Source organism: Cynara cardunculus (assembly GCF_001531365.2).
Source record: "Cynara cardunculus var. scolymus isolate 2C chromosome LG 15, CcrdV1, whole genome shotgun sequence".
Lineage (NCBI taxonomy): Eukaryota > Viridiplantae > Streptophyta > Magnoliopsida > Asterales > Asteraceae > Cynara > Cynara cardunculus.
Genome location: NC_037542.1, coordinates 3,796,413 through 3,806,584, shown reverse-complemented (window position 1 = coordinate 3,806,584; position 10,172 = coordinate 3,796,413). Strand labels below are relative to the sequence as shown.

At 28.5% G+C, this 10,172-nt stretch overlaps 1 protein-coding gene across 1 annotated transcript; it reads right to left on the bottom strand.

Moving 5' to 3' along the window:
• Positions 1–249: 249 nt before the first annotated feature.
• LOC112527588 ((E)-beta-farnesene synthase-like) lies at positions 250–3,170 on the bottom strand. Its single transcript, XM_025138310.1, has 7 exons — positions 2,979–3,170; positions 2,580–2,865; positions 1,848–2,229; positions 1,401–1,619; positions 1,176–1,314; positions 821–1,069; positions 250–718 (listed from the first exon to the last, which is right to left on the bottom strand). The coding sequence occupies exons 1-7, from the start codon at positions 3,108–3,110 to the stop codon at positions 425–427; spliced, it is 1,701 nt and encodes a 566-aa protein (XP_024994078.1). The 5' UTR covers positions 3,111–3,170; the 3' UTR covers positions 250–424.
• Between the last annotated feature and the right edge of the window lie 7,002 nt (positions 3,171–10,172).

Genomic DNA, 10,172 nt, shown 5'->3' with positions numbered 1-10,172 from the left:
ACCAAGATTGTTTAGGCTTACTAATTAACCATTCTCATCAAGATAAAATGGTGATGGTATCCTGATGACATTTTATCGAGCAATGTAGTCATCAATAATTGGTCGGTTCATCATAGCGACCTTAAACCAAAACACATCAGAATCCATGAGAAAAGAAACCATTGAAACTCCATATCGTAACAACATGTACAAAAATCCGTCGTAACAACACATCGGTTATCTGTCGGTTTTGTAACAGATTGATTAATATTTAGATTCGATTCATCAAAATCTTTCAATATACCATTACAACAGAATTCTACAGCACGATCTTCCCAGATTATTAAGTAAAGGTCCTCTAAATGCATAGCCACAATATTTATTACAAATACATGTTGAAAYARTAGCATCCAATAAAGAGACTCCATCACAAACATAAACCAATCTACAKATTTATAGGATTTACGAGAAGTGATTCGATGCAATGGATCATTTCTTTCCCTGCATGATTATAATCGTCGCCACGAGAATAAAGTTCGTCACAGACACGGGCAAGGTTGATTGGAGGCATAAGCAGAGGCATCGGGACATCAGTAGGCCTAAGGGATTCTTGATTTATAACTTTCCACGCATCTTCGACTTGTTTTGAAAATACTTCACGTGTTTCCTCCTCCGAGACACCATGTTGCTTCATGTAGCATTGGATGCTAGAAGCACAATGATTCCTTTCTTGTTCCTCCTGTGATATTTGCAAAAGTAACATCATACAATCTTACATTGTTTTTGTTTTAACTATATATATGTTAAATTATACTTCAAAATTAATAGATCCGAAACSAACCTTATAGGTAGCAATATCATCCATGAGCCTTAAAATCAAACATGAAGCTTTGACAAGAGGAGGATATGTGGACACCCATTTAAAGGTATCCTCTGTGACAGAATCATGTCCATGAACATAACATTTCGCTATGATCATGGCATAAGCACAAGTTACCAGGGTCACAGACATGTGTTCCTCTATGGTTGGAATGTAACCCTCTTTAACCCATTTGGCTTCCGTTAGGAGATTTCTAGTGTACTCTTTCACCTAGTTGGCAAGAAGATTGAATTTAATTTCATCAGGCATAAAATGAATTGAATTTGTTGCAAAAGAGAGTTATAAATATCAAAAGAGATGTCTATTAATTACATACCATCTCTTTAGTATAGTAGCTACGATATGCCATTCYCTTCTTTTCTAGTAACTCTTCATCTTCTTTGTGAACATCCAAAAGTTCTTGATATATGAATTTCATGTATTCCGGAAGCATATCCAAGCAACTTGTAGACCATCTATACAACACAATACCAAAAAAACCGTTTTATAAATTATGGGTATTGCAAGTGTTCATAGCTCCACTTAAAGGTGTATCACATACCTTTGAACAGCTTCAGTAAAGATCTCGAGCTCCTCATAAGTACCGTAATTATCATACGTGTCATCCAATATGATTACGAGATTGCAAGTTTTCATGAGAAAGATCCTCGCATCAGAATATTGAGGTTCGTAATAGGCTGCCAATATCCAGAAGTAGCCTTCAACCAATCTATCTCGAACATAAGGTAGCTTGGTAGATAGATCCAAATTCTTCCACCATCTAATTAAGTAGATACGTAAAACGTGAGATCATGGGAAGTATTTACAGCCTTGAGTAAAATGAAGCAGGTAAAAATGAGATAAACTAGTTAGCAACAAGTTTGATAGCATTTCCATCATATCAAACGTTTAACATGGTGTTTTTTCATCTCTTCCCCGAGGTGGTAAATAACACCTTGGGAAAAATGGGTGGTTCCTCTAAATAAAAAAAAGGATCATTTATACGTACTTGCTTAATTGGCTAAGCTCTTTCCTATGCAATGATTGGACCAAGTTGAAATCTAACTTGGCAAGCTTTAGCAAGTCCTCGTTATGAGAAGATTCATGCTCATAGATTGGTATGTAACGCAACGCCTCAAGCATTGGCAACCTTTTTCGGAGAGGCTGTCGTAGTGCTTGTTGTATTTGAATCTTAAGAGAATCATCGTTCCCCACATGATTTTTGGCTATGTTTTCAAGTTCTGAAGTTGTAAATTCAATGGCAGCATCTAAAACTTCTTCTCCCTCCACCCTCAAGTATGCTGCTTCGTACAGAGAAAGCATGCCTTGGACATCGTTTCTTAAGGATTCCAGAAATTTTCCATTGTTGTCCATGTACTTCTTGAATATTCCTGCAATGGTAGACATTGGTCGCATGTTACTTCTTTCTTTTTTACCAAAAAAATAAGCTTGATATTCACAATAGAGACGCTACAATCTTTTTGGAGGGCTTGATACATCCAAAGCTTTAGATTACAGKGTAAGATGAGGTATTGAAGCTACATATATGTTAAGCAAATAAAAGGGATAAACCTAAATATTTAACAATCTGATTGTTCAAAATTTAATTACACAACACACCAAAACAACGGTCTTTAAACATGTTGATAAAAGACCCTAAACACATGTAAAATTGGGCCCTAAAATTCAAAATCCCACATATAATTAGATTCTGTTAGTTTGAGAGAGATTAGTTAAATACCACTTGAAACATTGAAGCCATGTTGTCGTAGAAGTCGAAACCAAAGTGAAGTGATTTGGAGGTTATCATTGATCCATTGATCCCCATATGTAACATAGATATGGTTTAAGGATTCCTCAATTTCCTCCTCAAAATGATAAGCCACACCGAGACGTTGAACCGCATCAATAAGTTCCATTAGCTTCACATGCTGCATTGGTTTGGTTAAAGTTGTGATCACTAGTTCTTTTCTCACTTTCTCTCGGAGCTCTTTTGCTTGTTCCTCCTCCCATGCTTGATCCTTTCTCTGCATGCCAAAATAAAACAACCAACTTAATATAACAAAAAGAGACTAAAATGATATGTTTTCAAACAAAACTTGCTTTTAATCACGAGAATAATGTTAATATAGACAGAAACCTCATCGTATGTGAGAAACTGATCGCCCCAAATGCTACGATGGAAGTTCACTGTGCTGCGGATAACCTCTTGTTTACACTCGTTATGATCGGTGGTCGAAGAAGTGTATGAAACAGGAGCCATGGAATTCATGTTGATCTAAAGCCGATAAACTAATGATGAATCAAGTATTAGTTAGCACCAACTTTGTATGAAAGAAAGCTTGGACTACAAACATATATATAGGTAGAGAGAGATGCCTAGCAAGATGTTCCCACTCATTGCATGGTCCACACAATGACTCCTTATGGCGGCTTCTAAATTCCTTATTCTCCATTGTTGAATAGAAAAGTCTCATTTTTGATATCATATGTTGGTAATAAAATATTTACCAAATAAGTATACGAGGTGGTAGGTTAATATTAATGTAATTAGAATTAAAAAAAGAAAAAAAAATACTAAAATAATTTTAAAAAATACTTTTAATTAATGAATATGTCACCCATCTACTTTAGATAGTGACTACTCATGTTTGCTCTTTTATTTTGTTTTGATCAAAATTTTGAAATAAATAAAATATGAATTTTCGGTTAATATTTTGTTCCAACAGCTTCTCTAAACTATCTTTAAAATGAAAAAAGTAGGAGAGCGAAATGTTTTTTTTTCTAAAAATATGGAGAACACCTCAAAAATGAACACCAAATAAGACCACTGATAAAAACTTTGAAAATAAATATTTAGAAGGAGAAACAATATTTTAATATTATAATTCATATTTGATTATCTAAAATAAAAAATTTGTTGGAGATAAATATGTATACTATATTATAAAGCATTTGACAAAAACTCTTAAAAACTATTTTTTAAGCATGAAGTACTGTTTATTGATGGATATTACTTAAAATTCAAGATTACAAGTAATTTTGCATAAGTACAATTTATTAGAGCTTCATTTTTAAATTCGTGTAACTAACTGCAGATAAACATAATCAAATACAGGAGAAACATTTATTTTAAATATAGAAAATATAAATTATAATTAAGATAACCATTGAGTTATAACAGAATGTTTAATTATTATCTTTAGAAAAAAAATATATTATTAAACCAAAAATAAATTACTTTGTTATTAAATTTAAATTAATGTATAGTAAAAAATTGAATTAAAGAAGTTACACAAAAAAAATGAGAATTATTAAATAGTTAATTTGATACTAATATAGATTTATTTTTTCAAATTTTTATGCTATATTTAAATTTATATTCATTCAAAAATAAAGATATTATCGTTTTCTCACAACCATATAAAATCGTATTATATCGATAGAGAAAAATAAAAAAATTAAACATTAAAATAGAGAGTTATCTCACTGTATTGTGCGAATATCTTTTTAATAATTTTTTGAAGATTTTGATTTTTAGTTTTTTATTTTAGAGAAATTTTAAAGTATAATATTTACTACTCAAGAGTCAAGAGTATGGGCACTATTGGAAGGGACCACTGAAATTTTCATCCACGTGGGAAAAATAGATCAATATTTAGGAAAAAAATTATAAATAGTAATTTCCAAAAATTGATTTTATTTTTTATTCATTTTATATTTTTTTTCAAAGTTTATAATAAAATATATTTTAGAAAAGTAATTTACGCAGAAAAAAGAGACTTTACGTAAAAAGAATTCTTTCTATGCGTAAAGTTTCTAAGAGCTTAAAAAATTTAAATTTTACATCTTATAATTAGTTATTTAATTTATTTTATATCTTTTATTTTTTACATTCTTCATTTTACATTTTTATTATATTAATACACATAATTGTATATTAACTAAAATACATAAAAGAATATGTTTTTCTTAACCAGTTACATCATTATATCGTCTCGTCAATACGTTCAAAATGAGACCAATATTAAAAATTATTGGATCTATATTATTAAATATCATAAATACGTACGAATTTTTTTTAAATCCTACATTATCTATCCTTATAGTTATTTATTTAATCTGTAACTATAAGGATATAAAATATAATTACTCAAATAATTAGTAAGTTTTATAATATTTAATAATATAAGATTAAATTCAAAAATATTCAATATTGGTTCATTCAGAACGAATTGACGAGACAATTATAATGATGTAATTTATAAAAAAAAGAAAAAAAACTATTTTTTTATGATTTTAATGAATATATGATTAATATAATAAAGGTGTAAATGAAAAATGAAAAAGTAAGAAATATAAAGTAATTAAACAGCTAATTATAAGGGTGTAAAGTGTAAAAATAGTTTACCAGAACCATATTTAAGACATGTTTGGACATATGTCTTTTGGTGGAGGCCTTCTTGATTTAATAACACAAGTAAATTATGTTCTTAGTCTATGTGGTTTGTCGAAAGTTTCTGTTTGCGTCCATGTGTTTTTGATTTAAATTTTATTGCCTTTTTCATCCCTGTGGTTTAAAACTTATTTCAATTTTAGTCCCTCATACTTATGAGTAGTAATTAGTCTCAAGGATAAAAGAAAGAAATGAATTATAAACCATAGAGACCAAAACTGCAATATTGAAACCACGAGAATGAAATCCGCAACTTCTAGTAAACCACAGGGACGGAAAATGTAATTTACTCTTTTAACTATTACTGTAATTTTTTTATAATATAAACATGAACTGGTCCGTCATTGAGAATAAAAAGTCCATAAAATATGTAGGAAAGAGAAAACTGATGTAACAAATACATAAACCTGTTTAGAGGTTCATGAATGTGCATGTAAAAGGTAAAATGAAGTTAGGTGTCTTAAACATATAAGATTATATATGGTTATGATATGTAAAGAAGTAAAGAACAATTTTTCAACAACAGAGAATTACTTTATTTGTATGTGACTTTTGAAAAGTCTACACTAAATTATGAGTTAATGTGATGGTTTTTATTAATTAATTAGAATAGTACTCGCGTAATGCAGCGAGATATATCTTGATTTAATTGTTTCGTTTTATTTCGTTTCCGTTGATGTTATAATACGATTTTATGTTAGAATTTATTTTTTGTTTAATAATATAGTTTTTTTATAAAGATAATAATTAGTATTCTGTTAGAATTCAATAATTATGCTAAGTATATTTTAGATTTTTTTATTCAAAATAAGATATTCATCCAGTATTTGATTATGTTTATCTGCAGTTAGTTACACGAATTCAAACATGAAGCTTTAATAAGTTGAACATACGCACAATTTACTTGTAATCTTGAATGTTAAGTAATATGCATCAATAAACAATACTTAATGCATCAAAAATGGTTTTTAAGAGTTTTTGTCAAATTCTTTATAATATAGTATAGATAATAGGTCATGGATGAATACGAAGCGGACATCCACCAAAATTTACCACTATACGAAACTTTAACCTTTCTATACTAAAGCATGAAAATACATATAATCCAATAAGTCACCATAATTAACTTATGCATCTGCCAACAAAAGATCAAAATCAAAATTACATCGGTACAAGTATCACTACTTTTTTCAAGTTTATACTCTACTTTTGATGAGGCTTGAGCTCTTGAGTTGTAAAAATGTTACCAATGCATCTGCCAACAAAAGATCAAAATCGAAATTAGTTCAAGAATAGAGATGGGAAAATACGGTCCAAAAATCTCTGTTTTGAAGAATTAAGCATAGATGAAGAAGTCAGTCATCTAATTTTGTAGAGATATAAATAAGTAAATACTAACAAAGAAATAAAGAATTGAGATAAACATTGATTAGAACTGATCCTTACCGATATTAGTTACTTACGCATATATTTAAGGGAAATTGATATGGATGAAATTCAAGATTACAAGTAAATTATACATAAGTACAACTTATTAAAGCTCCATATTTGAATTCGTGTAACTAATTGTGGATAAACATAATCAAATAGAAGATAAACATCTCATTTTAAAATATAAAAAATCTAAATTATAATAAGGATAATTATCGATGACTAACAAAATAATTAATTAATATCTTTATAAGAAAAATATATTATTAAACCAAATATAAATTATTGAACCTAAATTAAATTATAATAAAAAATTGAATTAAAAAATTACACAAAAAATAGGAATTTTAAATAGTTAATTTGATACTAATATCGATATATTTTTGTCAATTTTTTATGATATCTTCAAGTTTATATTTTATTCAAAAATAAAACATCATCGTTTTTTCAAAATCACATAAAATCATACTATAACATCGATTGAGATATCAAATAAAATGAAATATTAAAGTCAAGATTTATTTCGTTGCATTGTGCGAATACCCTTTTAGTTATTAATAATAAGTTTTATAAAGAAAAGTTCACTCTTAACCCTTTTCATAATTTTGGTTTTAACCTTTTTACCTTTTTATTTCTATTCACTATTTTATAAAATGAATGACGTTATTAGAAATAAAATAACATTTATGATATTATTAATCATTTAAATCAATATATTCACGAGTACAATTATAATTTAAATATTTTTTATACATTTAATCAATGTTGACATTGTATACTCTCTTGTTAATATCACTCAATATCACTCCTAATTGCAATAACCATATGTTGAGAGAATGACAGTGAGTGTGTCAGTAGCAGTAAGTACGTTACACAAACTTGTTTTTTAAGGACATGTAATATCATGTTGTACCTTAAATATGTACAGAAATAGAGTATAGCTATTAAAAATTATTCGAAAAACGAAAACTGAAAAAGTAAAAAATACATGATAAATTAAATAAATAATTATAATGATATAAAATGTAAATACTAAAAATATTTATGATATATAATAATATGTTTAAATCCAAAAATATTCAATATTATAAAAGTTTTGATGAGACGATTATAATGGTGTTATTTGTTAAAATACGTATTTTAGTTAATATACGATTATGTAAGTTGATATGATAAAAGTGAAAAAAGAAAAATGAAAAGTTAAGGATATAAAAAAATAGAGATATAATAATTTGATTAAATAAAAAAATATTCAATATTATGTTCGTTTTGAAGGTATTAAGAAAACGATTATAATAATGAAACTTACTAAAAAAAGAAAAGTATTTTTTATTGTATTTTAGTATATATACGAATATGCAAGTTAATATGATAAAGGTATAAAATGTAAAATGATAAAGTAAGAGATATAAAATAAAATAAATAAATAACTGTAAAGGAATAAATGTAATTAAAAAATGAGTAAACTAAAATTTTGGTCCCTAGATTTTAGTGAAAAGTCTGAAAGTGAGATCTGAACCTTGATAGTCTAAAAAGCATCCTTGTCGTTTTCATTTTACTCTGAAAGTGGTCCCACGTTATTAACTCCATCTGTTTTCTCTGTTATGGAGGGGCATTTTTGTTATGGCAATTCTATTATCGATTTTTTTTCTCAACTATTTCGCAATCATACATTGCAATTCTTGGTTATCAAAATTTGAATTTGTTTTCTCAATCAAATCTTTATATTCTTTCATATGAATCTGAATCAAGAAAGTGATCTTTAACAAAATGTTGATTTTGATCCTAAAACTATAATGCTATATGTGGAACAATGATTCAGTTGGGAATCAATTAAGTAGTTTATATGTGTAACGACCCTTTGTTTTATGGAAATAACAATTAATTTAAACTTTGATAAAGAACAACAATTTAACAAGATAAAGAGTATTTGCCCAAAGAGGGCATCAATATTTACAAGTCAACATACAACAGGAGTTTATAGCATAATACTAAAGACTTCTATCTAACCTTAGTAGGACTAGATTTAAGTCGGGGGTTACATCAACTCCCATGTTGTTATCTTTAAAAGTAAGAGCTTTTCAAAAATGCTAATCCGCTCGTGCCTCTAAATGGCACTCCAAAGCTCTAGATCATTTCCCTTTAGACTCCTTACAAAACCCTGCTAAAACATGACATTTAAGAAGAAGTATTATGCTAACGCCTAGTGAGTTTAATCATATTATAAAATATTAAATCACAATGTATTTTTGTCATACAAAAATCATAAGAGTTTACTCTCATTAAAGATAAGGTCAGGGAGAGGGAAAGAATTGTAGTTTATTTCAAAACCATTTTATCAATAAGATAGAATACGACAAGTATATCTTGCAATAAAAGGGGGGGGGGGGTGTCTGATTCTATCAAATGGAGGAACACTAAGTAAGCCACATTAAGACTAGATGGAGATACTTTGGGACCAAGTTTCTTTTACCATCTATAATACTAGTGTGGGAACATGTTCAATATGTCAGCCAAAGTAAGTAATATTCACTTACAAAAACATGGATGAAGACTAGACGGAGATACTTTGGGACCATGTATCCAACCCTTGTCCTGGTATAAGAACATGCTCAACATGTCAGCAAAATCAAGTTCAAAAGTACTATTTGATTGGTACCATACTTTCTTTATTGTTCACTTGACATATAGAAGAATGGGTTGAAGCAACATCATATCAAAAGACTGATATGAAAAGTACGAAGGTACATGGATCAACAAATCAAATGAAGACACACATTGAAGTTGCATTATTGCATTTAATGCATGGACTGCTATAAAAGACGGTCTCTGGATCATATGCAACGTGTCCTTTTTGAAGAATTTCTAAGTTCATATTCTTTCAGATTGAGGCCACATCCTCTAAAGACTATCTTAGTTCCTCATATCTGAAAGAGTGTCTTCTTCTATTACTCTTTCAGTTGTTAGCAAATTTGTTACCAGTCAAATTATTTAAAATCACAAGTCTTACCTTCCTAGCTTCCACAACAAATTTGTAATTCTTTGTTTTAATACAAACTATAAGAATTAAAAGTGAAAATTTGTTGTGTTTGTATTCAACCCTTCCTTCCATAAACACTTGTAGTATAAGTCGTTAACCCTATAGAAACCAACAAATTATCTAAAACTTTAACATATTTATACATATTTACAAATAACATCCTGTAATTATCATAATAACATTTCAACACATATTTTCATATTATCCTCCAAAAATAATTATATCCATTATCAACTTGATTTAATATGGGTTTATACAATTGGAAGCAAACGTATTCTTTGTATGTGACCCATACTCCCCAACAGTATCCCATGGGCATATAACAACTTACAAAGACCAATCGAGAACCAATCAATTGATTTATTATGTGTTTATGTGTATAAAACCATAAGCTAACACTTTCATCT